This window comes from Gigantopelta aegis, chromosome 3, assembly GCF_016097555.1.
Source record: "Gigantopelta aegis isolate Gae_Host chromosome 3, Gae_host_genome, whole genome shotgun sequence".
Classification (NCBI taxonomy): Eukaryota; Metazoa; Mollusca; class Gastropoda; order Neomphalida; family Peltospiridae; genus Gigantopelta; species Gigantopelta aegis.
In genome coordinates, this window is record NC_054701.1 from 3,973,119 (window position 1) to 3,997,488 (window position 24,370).

Consider the following 24,370-nt stretch of genomic DNA (forward strand, 5'->3'; position numbering starts at 1 on the left):
ATGCTATATTTATTGTGTATGAAGCCAAAACAAGGGTGCGAAAAGTGACTGTCGTCGACTTTAGCAACAATGCCGTCTTCTCACGTAGAAAACTTGAATGAACTGTCAACCGGATTATTCAGTGGAGCGATGATTTATGGAAGCACATTTAATATAAAGTTAAACTTTTCAGCAACGAATAATTCCATGAACATCAATAAAAGAAAACACACCAATGACAACTCAGACACTGAGTGAACAATTCTTGACATTTTTCTTTGTTGATAAAACTGGCACGCTGAAGGTTTTCTGACGTATTATGAGCAAATTAAATATTATATTGTTCATGAATTTTAGCTATTACATTGTCTTTAAAAGGCATTTCAAACAATATCATTAAAATTACAGGTAACTTTTCACTTGTTCTTTCTTATTTCTGTTTATTGTTTAAATAGAACTATATTCCTATGTGTAATAATTGGTGGTTCTTCGGTCCGTGTAGTAACACAGCTGACCTAGTTGTGTAAATTTAGAAATCCCCGTCATTAGCTAGCAGTGTTACAATTTCCGAATTATTATTTGGAAAAAAAATACCAATTTAGGGTATGTAATAAATACAAAACTACATATATGTGGTTTTCTGATTTCTGTATTCCACTTGTGTATTTCCTGCAGCATCGGGGTTTCCTGCAGGAAATACACTCGTGGAATACAGAAATCAGAAAACCACATATATGTAGTTTTGTCTAGACAACCTCTATATTGTTTGTGATAAGTAGATTTTGAAGATGTCCAGATGTGCCATCTCTTCATTACACATTGTGTTGTACTAACTTGTAGACAACCTCTATACTGTTTGTGATAAGTAGATTTTGAAGATGTCCAGATGTGCCATCTCTTCATTACACATTGTGTTGTACTAACTTGTAGACAACCTCTATATTGTTTGTGATAAGTAGTGGACTTCCTTGACATGAATGTAACCCAATAGCTGATGTGTATGTTTGTGCTGGTGTGTCATAAAACATTAATTTTATTGACATAATAATCAGTCAAGTTAACAAGTTAACAATGTGCATAATGTGCTTGTGAAAATCTTACTAAAAGATCCTTTGCTGTTATTGGAAATGTTTCTTTCCTCACTGTTTAAGTCAAGTGTTGAAATAATGATTTGGGTACAATGACAGTTATCTTCCCATTTGGTTGGAAAATGTATCACACAAGTAGTTTGCTCTTTGAATCGTTATTTTAAGGCAAACTGCTTTGTATTTAGTGCCAATTGTTAGACTGGCGTTGATAAGGGAAAGCATGTAGTGTGCATTGAAGACTTCTTTGTGGTAATGCCAGCCCTGTACTTTTAGTTGGTGCATTTCAGCCAGGTTCAGTGCATCATCCTGTGTGTTTATCATAGGTAGCACTAAACAAAATAACTTCCAGCTGGGTCAGAGTTCGAGGTGCACCAAACTTTTGATAGAGAAGTAACACCACAAGTCCTGTGATTGGTGATAAATGTGAGTGTGTTGGTTGTGAAAAAAATAGTTTCATTTGGGTGAAAAATGTATGCAATTTTATTTCATCTAGTACCACTGTGTCAAGTAGTCTTGTGCTTGAAACATGTAATGGGTACCTGAAAAAAAAGGTACTCAAATTGTGTCTGAAACTAAGGGTGTTGTAAAAACATCTGGTTATACCAAAAATGAGCCATGAAAGGTATCATTTTCTGCAGTTAATACTTTCAGGTAGGGGTTGTAGTACTGATATTTATGGGTCATAGTTTGGTTGATATATTGCATATAGTGTTTTTAAACACAAACATTAACATGGTCGCCTGTGGGATTTTATTTGGTATAGTCTAACCTTAAATCAGTATTCTGGGAGAAAGAGCTGGACTTCAGGAGTTGTCCTTTTAAGAATATGTTGACCCAGGCAGACAAAGGTGCATAAGAAAAGTCCACAGGCCTGCTAGTATTAATAAACAGTGCTATAACCACTAGTACTAAATAAAAACATGTAGCATAAATCTTGTGGTCTGTGGCGTTTTGTTAGAGAAAAATAGACTGAACTATAATGTTTAATGACCGTCTTTACTGTTTGGGGTGGCATGTAGCCCAGTGGTAAAGCACTCACCTCATGTGTGGTCAGTCTGTAGGCCCATTGGACCATTTGTTTTGTTGCAACCAGTACACCACAACTGGTATATCAAATGTCGTGGCATGTGCTATTCTGTCTGTGGGATGGTGCATATAAATTATCCCTTGTACTAATGGGAAAATGTATCAGGTTTCCTCTCTATGACTATATGTGAAAATTACCAAATGTTTAATATCCAATAGCTGATGATCAATAATTGTATGTGCTCTAGTGGTGTCATTAAACAAAACAAACAAACACACTGTACTGTTCTCCATATTTCTGTTGGTCTTCTTTGTTTTTAGTTCTTCCAGTAGTCACTGTAGGTAATGATCATTGAGCTGTTTAATCAACTGTGTCACCCCCGAGTTGGTTTTCCATTTGAACCATTTTCAAAACCTGGCTATTTCATGCACTTTTATTGCCAATACATTGTCACAATTCCTTATTGTATTTCAACCACTGAATTCATTATCACTGACGTGTTGGCCTTCAGTTGTAGGAGCTGTTTTGCTTCTAATTTATTACCATGCACCACCAAGGTAGTTAAACTTCACATTAGATGTGATAATACTATTAATATTTGCAGGTGTTAACACACCATTATAGAATAGTTCTTTAATATTGATCATTTCACAAACTCTTGTGTGTTTAAAGGTAGTACTAAACCATATAACTTCTGGCTGGGTCAAAGTTTGAGGTGCACCCAACTTTTGATAGAGAAGTGAACACCACAAGTCCTGTGATTGGTGATAAATGTGAGTGTGTTGGTTGTAAAAAAAAAGAAAAAAAGTTTCATCCGGGCAAAAAATGTATGCAATTTTATTTCATCTAGTACCACTATGTCAAGTAGCCTTGTGAATTAGTTTCAGATTAACTTATACATCAGAGTAATTAGTTTCAGATTAACTTATATACATCACAGAGATATCAATTTTCAGTTCTCGAAATAGGATGTAAAATATGGTGTACTGTTATATTAAAAAATACTGGGCCAAAAGAAATATTCCCTGTTGAAAATAAAGACAGTTACAGAATGGGGAGAGTAAAATTAAGACATCTCAAATGTATTTTATAGCATTATGGATTTAAACTGTAAGAGAATCATGAGCTAAGTAGCAGATATCTGTGTGTGAAGAAATCACTGCTATTTCGAACCCCGATTTCAGTGATGCCTATTTAATTGGATGGTATATGGTTGTGGCAACCAGGTCATCATCCAGGAACAAACTTTGTACCTGTATGTCTTTATCAATGTCACATGTACATATGTAATTGCTGTGTGTAATAACTAATGAATGATAGGTGTGTAAGCAAAATAGTGTTTTAATGATTTTGTAAATTTATGTTCAGTTATTTTAGTTGTGCATTCATGAGTGTAAGTAGTGTCTAAGCATTGGGGGGTTTCTACACTTGTGTAAAAGAAAAACAAGATGTGTTAATTTGTCTTTTTATCATTGTCTGCATGTGCAAGGCCTCTTCATTTTGTTAGCAAACTGTTGACCTGTTTGGGGTTTTTTTTTTTTTCAAATAATTTTTCTACCATATTCATTTATCTCACCAATTTAATTACCACACACCAATTTTCATTAGACATGTTTTATTTCAGTTATATCTTCCCAACAATCTCATGGGTATATATATATATATATATTTTTTTTTTTTTCTTTCTGTTGTGTTGGTGCACATGTTAATCTATTCAAATGCAATTCCCTTGATGCTCAGCATATTATGAGTTAACACAATACACTGGTGTTCAGTGGTAAAGGAATCTGTACATCAGTGTTGATATATGAGTTCTGTCCTGCAAGCAATTATTCTCTGCCCAGCGATTACTGGTGTACATGTTTACATCGCGAACACGCAGCAGCGTATGGCGGACATTCCTGCCACTCCTTGACAAACTGCATCTCCAAATGTTTGCAGGCTTCACAGGGTATATGTAGGAAGCCATTTGTTTTCTTCACTCTGTGTGATCCATCTTGTCTCACATCGCAGACAGCTAACACGTGCTTTCATTTTCATTCCACCATCTTCGCTATATAATATAAATATTTGTGTTTACAGAATGACGTGTCAATTAATAGTTTTTCTTTTAACCAAAGAAATAATCGTTAACTTAGGCATACAGTTACTAAGAGTTTTTTCTTTAACAAACTAAATACATAAAATTCCTCTAAATTGGACACCAGCAGGAGCAAGTATAAAGTCCATGTTATGTTCTGTATTTAAAAATAGACCGTGAAAAACATTTATGTTTGAGGGAAGCCCAGTTTATTGAATGTCGGCTTTTGCAATCTTTTCTAATGTTATTATTATTTTTTTCCCCTAATGTTATTACATATTTATATACTCTATCGAAAAAGAACGCATAGGTGATAGGGAAAGAAGAAAAGTGTTTGATTTTACAAAATATAGTTTTTTTGTACAATGTTGCTGAATGACCATGTTTGTTAATGTTCCTGGAATGGGACATCATGCCCAAATACACCCTAAAACAAATTTAATGCACATTGTGACACATTGTTCGACACTTGCAGGAAACCGGAGTGAAATGGTAAGATTTTGGTGAATGCATGTGAAACTCGGGGAAAAGATTGGGGTAGTGATGGGTATTTAAAGCTGCAATGCTCGCAATGATGCCTCATTTTCATTTCAACGTAGATGAGTTACAAGATGCCAAGACTAAACCTGCCGTATATATCAAAACATTGCAATAGGCCGCCTCCAGTTAGGTGAATCGCAGTCAGCAGTTGCATGCCACATGAACGTCCATCAGAGCACCATTTCACGTCTTTGGGACAGGTACCAGTAGTTTCAATTAGCTGAAGACCGGCCCAGAAGTGGAAAACCTTGCATAACTACTTCAGCACAAGATTGCTACATCCGGGTTATGCACTTGCGTCACGGAACAGCCACAGCAACGAACACTGCTGGATGCATACCTAGTTTGAGAAGGGTGTCTGCACAAACCATTCAGAACCGACTTCGAGAAGCTGGTTTACAGGCTAGGAGACCGTATGTTGGCCCCATCCTATGATGTCAACATCGACATTTATGTGTTCGCTGGAGCATGAATGTACAGTGGTGGAACTTGGGAACTGGCGGCAAGTATGATTCAGAGACAAGTCACGTTTCCTTTCTACTGTGACGTGATGGATGATAATGTGTTTTCAGATGCCGCAATGAACGTTTTGCCAACAACTGCGTCGCCCAAGTTGACAGATTCAGTGGAGGGAGTGTCATGATGTGGGGAGCCATCTCATACACCGGCAGAAGTGAACTTGTGTTCATACAAGGCAACCTGACAGCTGTATGCTACCGGGATGAAATTCTTTGCCATCACATGCTTCCCATTTTGTATCGACAGATAGAACTCTTTCAGCAGGACAATGCCAGGCTGCATACGGCACGTGTAACAATGGATTTCCTACAGAATGAGAACATTAATGTGCTGCCATGGTCATAAAGATTGCCAGATCTCAACCCCATTGAACATCTATGGGACGAACTGGACAGACGTGTACGCCAGTGTGACCCGGAGCCTTAGGCGCTTCCGCAACTGTGACATGCACTGCAGGAAGAATGGGCTAGGATTCCACGTGCCTGGATTCAGAGACTCATTCTGTCTATGCCAAGGAGATGTTGTGCAGTGATTGCTGCAGCTGGTGGCCACACACGGTACTGATTTCAGCACCCTCGTGCGATGCTGTTTGGTGACGAAAATCAGTCAGTCCATAGCAAGAACATTGTCACATACTCATGTCAAATTTGACTGTAATACGATCATATATAACAAACTTATGCCACTTTGTATTAAAGAGAGAATTCCATGAATATTTTGCCTATGCATTTCTTTTTTGACAGAGTATATATTTTCATCTTAGCCTGCTACCACAGGATTAGACATTTTGTTATTTCAGTTGTATTCTGTAGTTAATTTTCATTAATTTATCTACTTCTATCATTGATATGTACATGTATATCGTTACTTTGATGGTGTGTTTTCAATGGATTTCATCTTTACGCCCAGTTAACAAGCTGTTCTGGGCACACACTTCAGCTATCTGGGCTGCCTGTCCAGGACATGTTAGTGGTTAGTGTAGTTAGTCGATGAAGTCAATTCAGTGGTTGTTCACTTCCCAGCTGAGCCGATAAGTCCCACTGGGTTGGAGCTGGTACTGGGATGCGATCCCAATACCAAGTTGGCTTATTGGATGTTTACTCACTACACCACTCTGATGTCATTGAGGAGGGGCGTAACCCAGTAGTAAAGCACTCGCTTGATGTACTGTCAGTCTAGGATTGATCCCCGTCAGTGACCCATTGGCTGTTTCTCATTTCAGCCAGTGCATCATGACTGGTATATCAAAGGCTGTGGTATGTGCTATCCTGTATGTGGGATGGTGCATATAAAAGATCCCTTGCTTCTAGTGACCCACAATGACTGTTACACACCAGCCTCAGTGGTGTTGTGGTTAAGCCATTGGACATAAGGCTAGTAGGTACTGTACCGGTTCCCACCCAGAGCGAGTTTTAATGACTCAATGGGTAGGTGTAAGACCACTACACCCTTTTCTCTGTCACTAACCACTAACAACTAACAACTAACCCACTGTCCTGGACAGACAGTCCAGATAGCTGAGATGTGTTCCCAGGACAGCGTGCTTGAACCTTAATTGAACGGAAATAAGTTGAAATGAAAATGAACCGACTGTTTCACAGTCATACTGAGTATGTGTTGGTAAATGACAATTTGTGGATAATGACAACAACGTACATGCAGAAGATCTGACTAATATATCTTTATTCTTTGTCATTCACCTTCTGCTTGTACATACATCTAATCTACATGTATGTATACCAGCAAATGATAACAGTTTTATTTAATTTTTTTCCATATTCACACATCCAAATACATCTAAATATTTACTCAACTGCATTTTCTCCATATTCAGACTTTATATACATTCAAATATTTAGCCAACTGCATAATTTTCTCCATATTCACACTGTAATTCAAATACTTACTCACATGTGTCATTTACACAAACTATCATTGGACCATTCTGTATAATATGAACAGTCTATTCATGTACAACATTTTCACGAACATTCATATTACTTTCTTGTATATTAGTCAAACTAATTATTCAACACTACCATTTATACAAACTAAATAAAATGTTTAACAGCATCCATTAGTAACATTTACACAAACATTCAAACCTGCAGAAGGCACCTTAAAATTTTCTCAAATCATAAAATAGATACAAATTGACCTGTATTATGCATTCACCTGTAAATGTGACCACGTGGCATAATATTCTAACTAATCAAATATAGTACAAATTGACCTGTGTTAAGTAGTCACCTAGCTGTTTTAAGAATCCAGTTTTTAATTGTCTTATAGAAAACCTTGTCTAGAAAAAATCTTAAGAAAACATGTTTTAAAAAAGTTGAAGTTTGATTTGTTTAATGGCACCACTAAAGCACATTGATTTATTAATCATCGGCTATTGGATGTCAAACATTTGGTGATTTTGGCATAGTCTTATTGAGGAAACCCACTATGTTTTTCAATTAGTACCGAGGGATCTTTTATATGCACCATCTCACAGACAGGATAGCATGTACCACGCCCTGTGATATACCAGTTGTGGTGTACTGGCTGGAATGAGAAATAGCCCAATTGGCCTGCCGACAGGGATCGATCCTAGACCGACCGCACATCAAGCGAGTGGTTTACCACTGGGCTACATCCTGCCCCTTTTAAGAAAATTGCATGCAGTACACAGTGTGTCATGTATTCCTCCTCCGGGCAGGGTCTAGCTCAGTGGGTAGAGTGCTCGCCTCAAGCTGCATTGTAGGATCGAAACACATGAATGGACCCATTCTTTGATTGGGCTTCCCCATACAGTGCCACAACTGCTATAGCAAAGACCATGGAATGTGATGTCCTGTCTGTAGGATCGAAACACATGAATGGACCCATTCTTTGATTGGGCTTCCCCATACAGTGCCACAACTGCTATAGCAAAGACCATGGAATGTGATGTCCTGTCTGTAGGATCGAAACACATGAATGGACCCATTCTTTGATTGGGCTTCCCCATACAGTGCCACAACTGCTATAGCAAAGACCATGGAATGTGATGTCCTGTCTGTAGGATCGAAACACATGAATGGACCCATTCTTTGATTGGGCTTCCCCATACAGTGTGCCAACAACTGCTATAGCAAAGGCCATGGAATGTGCTGTCCTGTCTGTAGGATCGAAACACATGAATGGACCCATTCTTTGATTGGGCTTTCCCATACAGTGTGCCAACAACTGCTATAGCAAAGGCCATGGAATGTGCTGTCCTGTCTGTAGGATCGAAACACATGAATGGACCCATTCTTTGATTGGGCTTCCCCATACAGTGTGCCACAACTGCTATAGCAAAGGCCATGGAATGTGCTGTCCTGTCTGTAGTAAAGTGCATAAAAGCTTGCTGCTAATGGAACAATGTTACAGTTTTCCTCTGAAGACATCTAATTGCTGATTATTACTTAGTCAATATGCTCTTGTGATGTCGTTAAATAAAAACAAACTTGAAATCATGTAAACATTGATACATTCATATCTATTTAATACCAATATTATTTTTGACAAATCACCTGATGATCCAACTGATTTACTTTTTCATGAACTAAAGTGGCTAAAAATAAACAAGAGTTGAATATCAAAAAGCCATTCTTGTACATAAAACACTAAAACGGACTTACTCCTCAGTACCTCAGAGACCTGTTCAATCCAATATCATCAATATGTGAACTTCGCTCCATTGATGATGGGAATATGTTAGCTCTCCGGCCAAAAATAGAGCACTACAAGAAAAGCTTTCAATTTTCTAGAGTTGGAGTCTGGAAGAGTTTACCTAATGATGTTGAAAAAAGTACTAGTTTAAATATATTTAAGAAATTTGTTTTCAAACACTTCTTAGAAACATGATTGCTCTTCTACATTATTATTTAATATCTTTTATGTATAGTTTTGTTAGTTTGGGTTTTCTTGTTGTTGGGGTTTTTGGGTTTTTAAAAAAATAATTAATATGATTATGATTATTATTGTTATAATTAGTAAGAAGGCCTCAGGGGAGAATAGTCTAGAACTAACTGAGCTACCTTCTATAAATAAAAATTATTATTATTATTATTATTATTATACTGTCATCAATCACTGATACGTCAGTCTTGTAAACATTCATATCAGTAGTACCATCATGCATTCACTGATACGTCAGTCTTGTAAACATTCATATCAGTAGTACCATCATGCATTCACTGATACGTCGGTCTTGTAAACATTCATATCAGTAGTACCATCATGCATTCACTGATACGTCGGTCTTGTAAACATTCATATCAGTAGTACCCTCATGCATTCACTGATACGGCGGTCTTGTAAACATTCATATCAGTAGTACCATCATGCATTCACTGATACAGCAATCTTATAAACATTCATATCAGTAGTACCATCATGCATTCACTGATACGTCAGTCTTGTAAACATTCATATCAGTAGTACCATCATGCATTCACTGATACGGCAATCTTGTAAACATTCATATCAGTAGTACCATCATGCATTCACTGATACGGCAGTCTTGTAAACATTCATATCAGTAGTACCATCATGCATTCACTGATACGGCAATCTTGTAAACATTCATATCAGTAGTACCATCATGCATTCACTGATACGGCAGTCTTGTAAACATTCATATCAGTAGTACCATCATGCATTCACTGATACGGCAATCTTGTAAACATTCATATCAATAGTACCATCATGCATTCACTGATACATCAGTCTTGTAAATATTCTTACATTCATTTCTGTAGTACCATCATGCATTCACTGATACGTCAGTCTTGTAAACATATCAGTAGTACCATCATGCATTCACTGATATGTCAGTCTTGAAAACATTCATATCAGTAGTACCATCATTCACTGATACATCAGTCTTGTAAACATTCATATCAGTAGTACCATCATGCATTCACTGATACGTCAGTCTTGTAAACATTCATATCAGTAGTACCATCATGCATTCACTAATACATCAGTCTTGTAAACATTCTTACATTCATTTCTGTAGTACCATCATGCATTCACTGATACGTCAGTCTTGTAAACATTCATATTAGTAGTACCATCATGCATTCACTGATACGTCAGTCTTAAAAACATTCATATCAGTTGTACCATCATGCATTCACTGATACGTGAGTCTTGAAAACATTCATATCAGTAGTATCATCATGCATTCACTGATACGTCAGTCTTGTAAACATTCATATCAGTAGTACCATCATGCATTCACTGATACATCAGTCTTGTAAACATTCTTACATTCATTTCTGTAGTACCATCATGCATTCACTGATACGTCAGTCTTGTAAACATTCATATCAGTAGTACCATCATGCATTCACTGATACATCAGTCGTGTAAACATTCTTACATTCATTTCTGTAGTACCATCATGCATTCACTGATACGTCAGTCTTGTAAACATTCATATCAGTAGTACCATCATGCATTCACTGATACATCAGTCTTGTAAACATTCTTACATTCAATTCTGTAGTACCATCATGCATTCACTGATACGTCAGTCTTGTAAACATTCATATCAGTAGTACCATGATTGCATTCACTGATACATCAGTCTTGAAAACATTAATACACCCATGGCTATAGTTCCCAATAACAAATGTCTTCTAAAACTATATCACTTATTGAATTATTTACACTGTGGTGGGTTCTGTTTTTAACTGATTGAAGATTTCTGTGAAAAACAATGATTGTTTACGCAGTTTCCTGACGTTACTGTACTAATAGTTATTTATTAAGCATTCATATCAGTTTGTTAATAAGCACATTTTTCGTTGGCCATTTACTCAATATTATTTACACATTGACATGACTTAATGAATGTGTCTCTCTAGCAAGCGTCATTTATACTCATTTATACATTCACATGGCTTTTCATTTCAATACACAATTTCAAAACAATATGTACATAAAGATTCATGTGTCCTTGCAGATAAAGCAATTTATTCAACAACAATGGCATTTATAAAATGCACTTGAACAATTTATTTACAATATACATATTATTACGTATATATGAGACATCTTTATACTTTTCAACAATACATCTTGTATGAGATGGTCAGTGATAAGGCGTGGATGGAAGCTGCGTGTTACCTGTAGTTGATTCTAGTAGTCAGCCTCGGCTATTCAGGTAATATACCTCCCTTCAGTTCAGTAGCTGTTAATACATTTACATTACTATATACAGGTACCTCTGTTCAGTTCAAACAGTATCCATCGGTAGCTGTTCATACATTACTATATACAGGTACCTCCCTTCAGTTCAAACAGTATCCATCGGTAGCTGTTAATACATCACTATATACAGGTATCTCTGTTCAGTTCAAACAGTATCCATCGGTAGCTGTTAATACATCACTATATACAGGTACCTCCCTTCATTTCAAACAGTATCCATCAGTAGCTGTTAATACATCACTATATACAGGTACCTCCCTTCAGTTCAAACAGTATCCATCGGTAGCTGTTCATACATCACTATATACAGGTATCTCTGTTCAGTTCAAACAGTATCCATCGGTAGCTGTTCATACATCACTATATACAGGTATCTCTGTTCAGTTCAAACAGTATCCATCGGTAGCTGTTCATACATCACTATATACAGGTACCTCTGTTCAGTTCAAACAGTATTCATCGGTAGCTGGTCATACATCACCATATTCAGGTATGCATAGTAAGAACGTTTTGTTTTGATGATTGGAACTATAGCTTTCCTAAAACTTAAAGTTTATTATCTAGTAATCTGACTAAATACACACAGTGTGCAATCAGAACACAAGAGACTATTTTGAATTAATAATTAGACTGCATGTAGTGAATGACTTTTTACACGGAATAGATAAACAATATAAAAATTAGTTTAATGAATACTTTTTAGGGCTGTTCATAATGATAACATTTTTACGATTATAGAAACTAAGATATAACTGAAACATATTTCTTGGATTACAAAATTCAAAGAAGAAGATTGGCCGTTTTCACACCACATAAACCTTTTGTGTTTATAATCTAGAATATTTTTTTACAGTTATAAATATATGATAAACCATCATACAGGGAAGTGTAGCTGTGATATATATTTATTTATTTATTTAAATATACACAAATAAATACTTTCTCTATATATACATAATTGTGTTTATTTGTGTGCTTGTGTGTATGTGTGTGCATGTGTGTGCATATACACACCATACATAGTGAAACCTGTCTAAACCGGACCCTGAACAAAATTCTGTCAAAACTGGCCAAATTTCATGAACCTTAATTTTCTCTTATTTAAACCATGTATTAAAACCCTGATAAAACTAAAACCTGTCCATTTTGGAAACTGGACTGATTTTTGGTTCAGAAATGTAAAATCCTTAATTAACTAACCTGAACAAGCCAGCGTATAGTGTAAATGAATGAAGAGTCAACTTGACGAAAACATGACTACCAACAATTATTGCTGACTGGAATATATCCTGTGCAGCATTCAGTGTTACGTCACGGGTCACCGATTTCTCCCGGTCTGAGCCCAGCTTAGCAGACATCAGAGTAATTAATGCTCATTTGTTTTCAGTTGTACTCTCTGGTGCAGTACAACTTCGTTTCATCTTCAGACAAATCTGAGATATTCACACAAAGTTTCCACCTTTGATTTTTGGTCAGTGTGCTTTGATAATGAAATACTGACACACTGAGAGTAAAATGCTAGAAACAAATAAATTTAGAGTAAAATACATGCACGCGACTTAATTTGTCTTTTATACACTAAATAAAAACAATTTTTGTTATCTTTTGTGCGATAGAAGCGAGAAATACGCACACTGAGTTTTGCTAAGAAAGAACGAAAATGTCTTGGCCACTACACAGCTTAAATGTAGGCATGTGGAATTATCTGTTATTTTGCAACCTTGATTGTTGTAAAAACTAAATTACATTGAAATTTGTTGTTTTTATTTATGCTTTAATGTCGGTTCATAAATAAGAAAGATACATAACAAAATTGGGATATAACAACATTATTATTAATCCGACAGTCACATTCATTCGGTAATTCTTAGATTTGATGCTGATGTCAAGGGAAATAACTCTGTATTCTAAAACGTGACCCTCTAAACACTGGATCCTGTCTAGAATGGATAAATATTAGGTCCCCGATGTGATCCAGTTTAGACAGGTTTCACTGTATATTAAATTAGATAAATATTAGGTCCCCGATGTGATCCGGTTTAGACAGGTTTCACTGTATATTAAATTAGATAAATATTAGGTCCCCGATGTGATCCGGTTTAGACAGGTTTCACTGTATATTAAATTAGATAAATATTAGGTCCCCAGCTTGATCCGGTTTAGACAGGTTTCACTGTATATTAAATTAGATAAATATTAGGTCCCCGATGTGATCCAGTTTAGACAGGTTTCACTGTATATTAAATTAGATAAATATTAGGTCCCCGATGTGATCCGGTTTAGACAGGTTTCACTGTATATTAAATTAGATAAATATTAGGTCCCCGATGTGATCCGGTTTAGACGGGTTTCACTGTATATTAAATTAGATAAATATTAGGTCCCCGATGTGATCCGGTTTAGACAGGTTTCACTGTATATTAAATTAGATAAATATTAGGTCCCCGATGTGATCCGGTTTAGACAGGTTTCACTGTGTTTATAGAGGTTAGTACCTTTTTGTTATACATTATTTTTATTCCTAATATATGATATTGACGATACCGAAACACACGAGAGTAATACTAGTAATCTCTCTTCATATAAGCTCAAGCTTAATACAACATATTTTTGTAAACTGTACTCGCAACTTTAATTCCAGTCTGCCATTACTAGATATTCAAATGACGTAAGAATATGTCACGCAGTGTCTTTTTGAATGGAAATGACGTCAAACTCGAATGACATCATTTTGGATGTCCTTATCTGAACGCTGGACAGCTTTCAGTGTAAAGTTGCTATTGAAATGTTTTTATTTGATGACTATGAATGCACACGTCAATTATGGAGTGTCACCGTAGAACGTTTGCTTAAAGGTCAATAAATGTAGTACCGTGACCCCAATTAATTTACGTCTAATTTGCAAAGTTATAAAATTCTGAAAGTATGTGATCCGCTAAATATCACATATTTTGATTACACTGGATATGATAGAGAGAAAAAAAATATGTGTGTTGGTTGTCATGTTGAGAAAACATACGAGTACATAAAGCACCGTAATTTGGCCACAATACATGTACTTGGTATTAAGCTTCTTACCAGATGGTCCTGCCTGTGGGACATTACGAATAAAAGATCTCTTGCTGCATTTCAGAAGGAGTACTCCGTAGCCTTAGTGGAAGCAGTAGGTTTCCTCTCTATCTCTTTTTCGTCCAAATGTGGAAATAATCATTTGTACATGTAATACACCAACTAGTTGTAATTTACAATTTGACAAAGTGTTGTGACAAATCTAATTAATTACCCTTATTTGTTACCTAATGTACAGTTCTACATTATAATCTGCTGAATATGTCAGTTGACCTACATAATGTAATTCAGCATATAAATCATATCTCATGCATATTCAGGATATATTTAAAAAAAATAAAAATGTAATGTGTTTTTAAATATACGGTAATATTTTATCTCATATTAATCTCACAGCAGTTGTTTTTCAGCATTCTAACATTTCTAAGATGAAACTGATATCTTAAGACAGAGAAATTTTTCTCTGTTTCTGCCTATCAGAAATGTCCACATAAACTAGCTTGTTAAAACAGTTAATACTATTTTGTAATACATGTATCTTGTTGAGGAAGAAAGATGATCTAAGTGAAAAAAAGCAATCTAAAATAGTTGAATAGTCAAATATGAATAAAAACAGTTTAAAGTCATTATGGACATACACACTTTTGAAATTATATACCAGATTAAACCAGATTAAACTACAAGTTACAATGTTTAGTGACGAGAATGAGTACCTGGAAATATGTCTGTTCTACTCCATGGTTGACTTCCAACTGTTTACTGGCTGCAGTAATAACACATACTACATGAAGATTTAATAATAAATTAAAATAATAATAATAATAATAATAATAATAAATAATACATGTAATAGTAATATTTTTAAAATGTTAAAAATTAAATCAAAACCATTAGTATATAGTATATTCGCATTCTTGTTTATTTGCAAGTCTGTATTTATTTGTGCTTTGTTTCAAGGGCAGTTTATAGTAAGTGGTCCAGTTACAATGTGTAGATTTAAAGATAGCAGAGTTCCTAGAAAGAAATACATATAGCATACTTTGATACTCAGTTTGTATAAAATATTTGCCCACATTCTATACAATAATATAGTGCAAATCCCAGAATCTAAATGTAAAAGGAGTATCTGTTTTTAATTATCGGTTATTGTTATGACAAAATTAAGACTTTATGGAAGCAAGATGTGTTTAATATTAAATAAATACATTTCTCTTTCATTTCAAATAACTCAGAACAAGCTAAATAGTACGTGTATATACAGCCTGTTGAAAACTATGTCTGCAACACTATAACAGTTTCATTTTAATCAACTGGGATTCCTGTCTCGGAGGAATGAGCTGGCAGTGCCCAAGACAGGCGTGCTCAACTTGATCTTAGTTTGGAATTTAACGAAACCACTAGAGCACATTGATTTATTAATCATCAGTTATTGGATGTCAAACATTTGGTAATTTTTGACATATATTCTTAGAGAGGATTTAATGTGCACGTTCAGAACAAGCGCATGTGTCGGCCTAATCCAACTCGACTTTTCCATTAGTAGCAAGGGATCTTTTATATGCACCATCCCACACACAGGTTACCATTTTCTCCCACCCCTAGCCATGCAAAACAGGCATATTCCATGACGTCAGCCCATGCAGAATAAATTGGTCTTGCATGACCATGTGACTTCTGTTGTTTGAGCCGATATTAACATTGGGTGATGTCATGTAATCGGCAAAATAACAAAAGAAATGCTTTTTATATTTCATAAAAACAAGGAAACCTGCTGTCATAATGAAATTATACTATCATTTTCAGTTTATACTTTTAGTATAAACCATTTTTAGGTACAATCTTTTCAATGGTTATGATTATTTTATTGTAAGATAAAAACAAACAAAAAAGTAGGTTTTTCACGTTTTCCCAAAATGCTTGTTTTTCATCTACTGAATAGAAGAAAAATAATCCTCCATTATGTATCCTTGTGGGACAGGGCTTTTCCACCCTCGGGTACATAACATGATGTCAGGGACTCGGCAAGCCTCGTCCCTGACAACAAATTGTGTACCCTCGGGTAGAATAGCCCTGTCCCACATGGACACATATGAAGGATTCTTTTAATAGCACATACCACTACCTTTAATACACCAGCCGTGGTGCACTGACTGGAACAAGAAATAGCCCTGTCCCACATGGACACATATGAAGGATTCTTTTAATAGCACATACCACTACCTTTAATACACCAGCCGTGGTGCACTGACTGGAGCAAGAAATAGCCCTGTCCCACATGGACACATATGAAGGATTCTTTTAATAGCACATACCACTACCTTTAATACACCAGCCGTGGTGCACTGACTGGAACAAGAAATAGCCCTGTCCCACATGGACACATATGAAGGATTCTTTTAATAGCACATACCACTACCTTTAATACACCAGCCGTGGTGCACTGACTGGAGCAAGAAATAGCCCTGTCCCACATGGACACATATGAAGGATTCTTTTAATAGCACATACCACTACCTTTAATACACCAGCCGTGGTGCACTGACTGGAACAAGAAATAGCCACATGGGCCCACCAATGGGGATCAATCCCACACCGGACGTGCATCAAATAAAAAGTGGGTTTACAAATATTCAAATTTAGGAAATAATTATTTTTTACTTTTCCTGATAACATCTGTGAGATGGACAAATCGTGAACATGTCAGAGTTCCTAGATAATAAATAATATACTCTTGGAATTAGTTCAATTGTTGTAGTTCATGTTGAACTACAGCAAGAAATATGCCTATTACAGTTTGTGTGATCAGAGATATGCAATATGAAATCTATCTGAAATGTGTCATCAGGTATATAGTACATTTGTTTTGTACTTTATGTATAGTTATATGGCAAATTGTGAATAATTTTATTTGGAATTATACAAAGTTTATATGGATTGAGGTATTATGGCATACAAAACTGATTAGATCACAGTACAGAAATTGCAATCATCTGCTCTATTTACATATTGCAGAACTAGAGTTGTGTATACTGTACATCATACAATATTAGCTGCTAGCATAACATGTTGGCAGCTTTACTGATATAGCAAGTATTATGTCATGATTTGGTTTTAAATATGTCAGCATATTTTTCATGTAATACCCAGTAATACATGTCAGCATATTTACATGTAATACCCAGTAATACATGAACGGGGTACAGAGATTTCTCCAGGTGTTCTGTGGGTCCGAACATAAGCCCTTTCCCAAAAGAAGGTGACACTGAAAATTCCCAATTTCTGTACTAAAACTTCCCAATATATATGACTGTTGTAATAAATTAATTTAACAGTGGTGTACCTCATCATTCAGTGGACTGAAAACATGTCCCAAGTATGATTTTCTTTTGCTAATTTTCACAATCCCGTCACACATAGGACCCAGGCAAAATGTCTGTGATAAATCCCTAAGGTGGAACCCCATTCTTGAACTGCGTGAGTTTTCCCTGTCCCAACCAATGGTTCATCACTGGTACATTGTTAAAGGTCATAGATCCCTTGCTGTTTTCTGGTAGTAGCAGCCTACATGTTTGTCTAGCTGTTTTCTGGTAGTAGCAGCCTACATGTTTGTCTAGCTGTTTTATGGTATTATAGCAGCCTACACGTTTGTCTAGCTGGTTTTTTGGTAGTAGTAGCAGCCTGCATGTTTGTCTAGCTGTTTAGCTGTTTTGTGGTAGTATAGCAGCCTACATGTTTGTCTTGCTGTTTTGTGGTAGTAGCAGCCTACATGTTTGTCTTGCTGTTTTGTGGTAGTTAGTAGCAGCCTACATGTTTGTCTAGCTGTTTTGTGGTAGTAGCAGCTTACATGTTTGTCTAGCTGTTATTGGTAGTAGCAGCCTTCATGTTTATCTAGCTTTTTTCTGGTAGTAGCAGCCTACATATTTGTCTAGCTTTTTTCTAAATGTATAGCAGCCTACATGTTTGTCTAGCTTTTTTCTGATTGTATAGCAGCCTACATGTTTGTCTAGCTGTTTTCTGATTGTATAGTAGCCTACATGTTTGTCTAGCTGTTTTCTGATTGTATAGTAGCCTACATGTTTGTCTTGCTGTTTTCTAATAGTATAGGAGTCTAATGTGTTTAATTATTCTCAGTTCAGAGTTTAATAAGTTACTTGACTAACGACACCTCAGCACATTGTGAATAGGGCTAGTCAATGAACAACATGTGGTTGTAATTAAACAGCTGCAAGATATGTTTTTATATGTGCTTTTTCAGGATAGAAAATACTATGGCCTTTGATGTACCAGTTGTGGAGCACAGCTTGGGATTGAAAAAAAAACAAAGACAGGGTATTGATCCTGTGACCCCCAGTTCTTCAGGCAAATGCTGTACCACAGAGCTATATCCCAGCCCAAGAATGACAGAACTGAAATGCTACATGTATGTTTTGTGTGTGTATGTTTGGTGTGGTGTTTGGTGTGTAATGTGTGTTTGTGAATGTTGTTTGGGGTGGGGGGTGTAGGGTGTGTGTAGAGGTGTGTGAGTGTGTAGAGGTGTGTGTGTGTGTGTGTGTGTAGAGGTGTGTTTGTGTAGAGGTGTGTGTAGTCATTCGTGTCATACAGGAGACTCAGTGTGAGTTTCATACTCGTAATCCCGTTCATGATCTAGCATACCATTTGACAGAGCATCATGGTCTGGTAGCTTTTTCTCTGAATTAAACAGCAACAGAAAAAGACGAATGATTAACTCCATCAGCTCCATGATTGTCAACACAGAGATACCCATCCACAGACCAAGTGTTCCACCGATATCGGCAAACAGGTCTGCCAGGTCATATCCTGGTAACTGGCGGAACTCCACCACGCTCAGATCCTCCAGGTATATATTCAGGCGAAGCAAATTCTGGCGAATAAGATTGGACGCCCGCTCCGCTTGCTCCTTCTGTGTCAGTGTGTAACTCTGCTTTAAGATGTTCTCTGTACGTGTGTCATTTTTCTCTATCATGATCTGCGTCATGTTAGCCAGCTTTTTTAAAAACGTGTACGCCTCATGCATGAAGTTCTGTTCGATGGACTCTCCGTAGAAGAGCTGCAGGGCATCATACTGGTAGAACTCCAGCGGCCAGTAGGACAGAGACACCGACTTCTGGAAGGTTGTCTCGCGACAAGGCTGGAAGCATTTGCAGGATATCTCGTAACTCCTGTCGTTAGCCATCTCCTGCAGCACCGTCTGTTCACAGGCCAGAGTGTGGATTCGGATTGCTTTGGCCTCCGAATTGTTACTCTGATGCAACAGAATGTGTTTCCAGTTGGGAATAACTCCACAGAATGTAATATTGTTATCCAGCACCTCCGGTAATCCGGAAGACTTACATCCACACTTAGTAATAATAATCCTTTGTTTGCATAATTGCAAACAGGAGAAAAATGTGTTCCTGTATTTCTGAGAACCCATTAGGCCCTCAGTGGTACAGTTTCCATACGGTTCTGATAACCGCGAGTGTAACACAGCTTTTAATCCAATTGAAGATGAATATCCGGGTGGAACATCAAAACCATGATTCACAGGACTCGGCATGGTGTTCGGAGCATGCACCACAACTCTCACACCAGCACTGTGCAGAATATTGGAATTAAGATGATATATTCCATATGTACCGAACGGTGGGTCATCATTATCCAACGAAATAATCAAAGACAGACCGTTCTGCGGTCCGGTAGCATGCATGAGAAGCTTTTCCTCCATATCGCCCATATTGAAAGTGAAACAATTGAAGTAGTTACCATCGAACGTCGTTGTAAAATTTTCCACGGAACAGATTTCGTCGTTGAATCTACAGTGGATTAGGAAATCGTTTATGTCGTGGCTGATGTATTTGGCCTCTTCACCCAGGTTCTCGTAGAAGGCCCTGATGGACGTGAGGTGGGCCTGCTGGTCTCCAAACGTGAAGCTGTCGCTGTCCAGGAACCGCAGCCACGTCATCAGCTCACTGCTTGGGTTGTCAAACAACGTCCGCACCTTGCGCCATGACATGGGCTCGATGTTGCACAGCGTCACTGAGGGGAACTCCACGGGCATGCTGTCCTTGATCTCTGACACCTCAACCACCTGGAACTGGAGGTACTTCCGCACCAGCAGGGACAGCTGCAGCGTCGCCGCCGTGAAGCCGATGATCACCAACAGAGCCCAGATTACTTTCCTCTTCGTGTCGACCGACGTGACGATTTTGGCAAATCCGTGAGCGTTGCTTTCAGACCCAAGCTCGGCAATAAGGGACAAGGCAGTTCTGTTGCATTGCTGGTGTCGCTGCTTTAACATTCTGTCTTGGTCATTGTAAAAAGCAAACTTCCCATTGCTTGAATATTTTATGGGTTGTTGTTGGCGGCCTCTGAAAATACAAAACAGAAAATTGTTATTAAGCCATAGCATACACAACGTTAAAACTATTTTTCTGGATAATTGATATGAAACAATGTCAAACAATAGTCCATCCATCCATTATGTTTTCCATCTGTCCCATCTATCCATCAGTCCATCCACTCATCCCTCCCATCCATCCATCCATCCATCAGTCAATCAGTCAATCCGTCCATTCATCCATCCATCCATCCATCCATCCATATATCCATTAATCGATCGATCCATCTGTCCATCCGTCCGTCCGTCCGTCCGCTTAAAGGAGAGGACAATTAAGGCATTTGGCCTGGTGTGCGTATTCAATGATATATAATGCACATTATTGCTTAATATCAATAATCGTATAGTTAATTAATAAAATGGTTAAATGTGACGGCTATTATATATAATGGGCACAGCCATTTTATACCATCTCAGTGAGTACGCCCTCTGGTGAGCTGGTGGTTACGTAATACTTAACGCGTAACTTCAGGAATGAGCCTTAGAACTAGAGAAACACAATCTACCTGGTTTTTGCGGGATGATAAATAGTCATACATTGAAATGTTCTGTAATAATACACATCCCAGTAAGCCAGTAATAAGTATATCGAGCACTATATATATTATTTTTCAATACAAAATAAAATACCATTGTTAAATTGGCTACACAACAAGTCGAAACAATTAACAATGTTTTGCCCATGCATTAACCTATGTGCTGAAATGATACATGGAGTGTTTTCTTAGTCAATTGGTCTATGCTGTTAGTTGCTTCTACCTGTGATTCCTGATTGGCAGGTGTGTATTTGATAGGTAACCAGACGAGCCAATTAATTGACGCTGTCTAGACACAAAAATACATACCGGTATTGTGGAATATTACCTGTCGCCCCTAAAATTGTAATGGACATGGTTTATTACTGTAAATAGTTTTGTAAAACTATTGATTATGTAGACTTTTCCATCTAAAACCACAGAACTGACCAATTACATAGTCCCAAAGAAAAGAAAATTATCACTTGGGTATCGTGGGTGTGTTGTTTTTGCTCCAACGTAGCATATCAATAGGCCTAATAGTGTACATTTTTCCTTTGGATTATTTAACAGAGAAAAATACTATAACCCCATTTTGTTCTGTTAATGCAACTTGAAATATATTTAGTTAAATAGTTTATTATATTATTACGTCATTTATGCTGTTTTACAAGTCAGGTTGATCAAAGAGAAGCGCCTTGTCGAAAATTACTGCTTTTGTTTACACTGTACATACAGGAGATGGTCAGGAGCTGACGTCACTTCGCCCCAAGCTATCCCACCAGACGTCACAAAAAATAAACAAAATGGCTGCCCTCAGTTAGCAGGAATAATGATGTTTTTTTATTTACTCTAAAATTATGCGTTTTTCATTTGCTAAAGTGTCAGTATGTGTTGGTGGTCCGGGTATGCATCTTTCCAACACATAAGGCTCTTGTTTGAGTTGACCCTACCTTTAAATACCCAATTTTGTTCAACATGTACGGTAATAGGAACCAAGCAATTTAAAAAACATTTCTGTCTTATTATACAAATATATGATTGTCTGCTTGAATGTAAGAGTTTGAATGATGGAGGCAACAAGATATTCACTGGTTTCACCTGTAATTTGGGGCTGGATGTAGCTTACTGGTGGACGGGTCAACTGGTTTCACCTGTAATTTGAGGCTGGATGTAGCTTACTAATGGACGGGTCAACTGGTTTCACCTGTAATTTGGGGCTGGATGTAGCTTACTGGTGGACGGGTCATCTGGTTTCACCTGTAATTTGGGGCTGGATGTAGCTTACTGGTTGACGGGTCAACTGGTTTCACCTGTAATTTGGGGCTGGATGTAGCTTACTGGTGGACGGGTCATCTGGTTTCACCTGTAATTTGGGGCTGGATGTAGCTTACTGGTGGACGGGTCATCTGGTTTCACCTGTAATTTGGGGCTGGATGTAGCTTACTGGTGGACGGGTCATCTGGTTTCACCTGTAATTTGGGGCTGGATGTAGCTTACTGGTGGACGGGTCATCTGGTTTCACCTGTAATTTGGGGCTGGATGTAGCTTACTGGTGGACGGGTCATCTGGTTTCACCTGTAATTTGGGGCTGGATGTAGCTTACTGGTGGAGGGGTCATCTGGTTTCACCTGTAATTTGGGGCTGGATGTAGCTTACTGGTGGACGGGTCAACTGGTTTCACCTGTAATTTGGGGCTGGATGTAGCTTACTGGTGGACGGGTAAACTGGTTTCACCTGTAATTTGGGGCTGGATGTAGCTTACTGGTGGACGGGTAAACTGGTTTCACCTGTAATTTGGGGCTGGATGTAGCTTACTGGTGGACGGGTGAACTGGTTTCACCTGTAATTTGGGGCTGGATGTAGCTTACTGGTGGACGGGTCATCTGGTTTCACCTGTAATTTGGGGCTGGATGTAGCTTACTGGTGGACGGGTCAACTGGTTTCACCTGTAATTTGGGGCTGGATGTAGCTTACTGGTGGACGGGTCATCTGGTTTCACCTGTAATTTGGGGCTGGATGTAGCTTACTGGTGGACGGGTCATCTGGTTTCACCTGTAATTTGGGGCTGGATGTAGCTTACTGGTGGACGGGTCATCTGGTTTCACCTGTAATTTGGGGCTGGATGTAGCTTACTGGTGGACGGGTCATCTGGTTTCACCTGTAATTTGGGGCTGGATGTAGCTTACTGGTGGACGGGTCATCTGGTTTCACCTGTAATTTGGGGCTGGATGTAGCTTACTGGTGGACGGGTCATCTGGTTTCACCTGTAATTTGGGGCTGGATGTAGCTTACTAATGGACGGGTCAACTGATTTCACCTGTAATTTGGGGCTGGATGTAGCTTACTAATGGACCGGTCAACTGCAGGGACATAGGGCAACGCTGCAGATAACCCTTTCATTTGTCATATGTCCCAACCACTAACCAGTGCCCCATAAGGCTCTGATATGTATCATACTGCTTAGGTCAACGCTTTTGGAATGATATGCATAATTCAGTGATATTTAATACACATTATTGCTTAATATGTATTGCTATATTAATTTAATAAAATAGTAAATAAGAAGGCTATTACCGGTATATCAAACAGTTGCAGCCATTTTGCCTCATCCCACTGAATGTGCCCTGTAGTGAGCAGTTGTTATGTAATACTCAACATTTTATACCAGTTTGACGGTTTTATCACATGTTATGAGTATGGTGGAATCTTGTTCAGTATGACAGATGTTATTTTGTGATTGGCAAGCCAAGTCAAACAGACATGGCAGAGCCCCAATGCCTGTATGGACTTTGAGAACGCTGCGTTGTTCAGGCCAAGACTTACCACCTGTTAAACTTAACTAATTGTGACACAGGACTAGAATTGAAGACAAGAAACTCGCTGCTACCACACAGGTTACTCCCTGCAGCAAGAGCTCCTTTAAAC

At 37.7% G+C, this 24,370-nt stretch overlaps 2 protein-coding genes across 2 annotated transcripts in view; one reads left to right on the top strand and one right to left on the bottom strand.

Annotated features, from left to right (window-relative positions):
• LOC121367406 (integrator complex subunit 13-like) overlaps nucleotides 1-24,370 on the top strand; it is a 253,339-nt gene that overhangs the window by 18,856 nt on the left and 210,113 nt on the right. The gene's annotated exons all lie outside the window — the stretch shown is intronic.
• Nucleotides 17,007-24,370, bottom strand: part of LOC121367407 (FMRFamide-activated amiloride-sensitive sodium channel-like) — a 47,840-nt gene continuing 40,476 nt past the window's right edge. Inside the window, exon 2 of the mRNA XM_041491561.1 lies at nucleotides 17,007-20,898. Coding sequence (XP_041347495.1) covers nucleotides 19,125-20,898 — 1,774 coding nt within the window. The 3' untranslated portion in view covers nucleotides 17,007-19,124. The remainder of the gene's footprint in view (nucleotides 20,899-24,370) is intronic.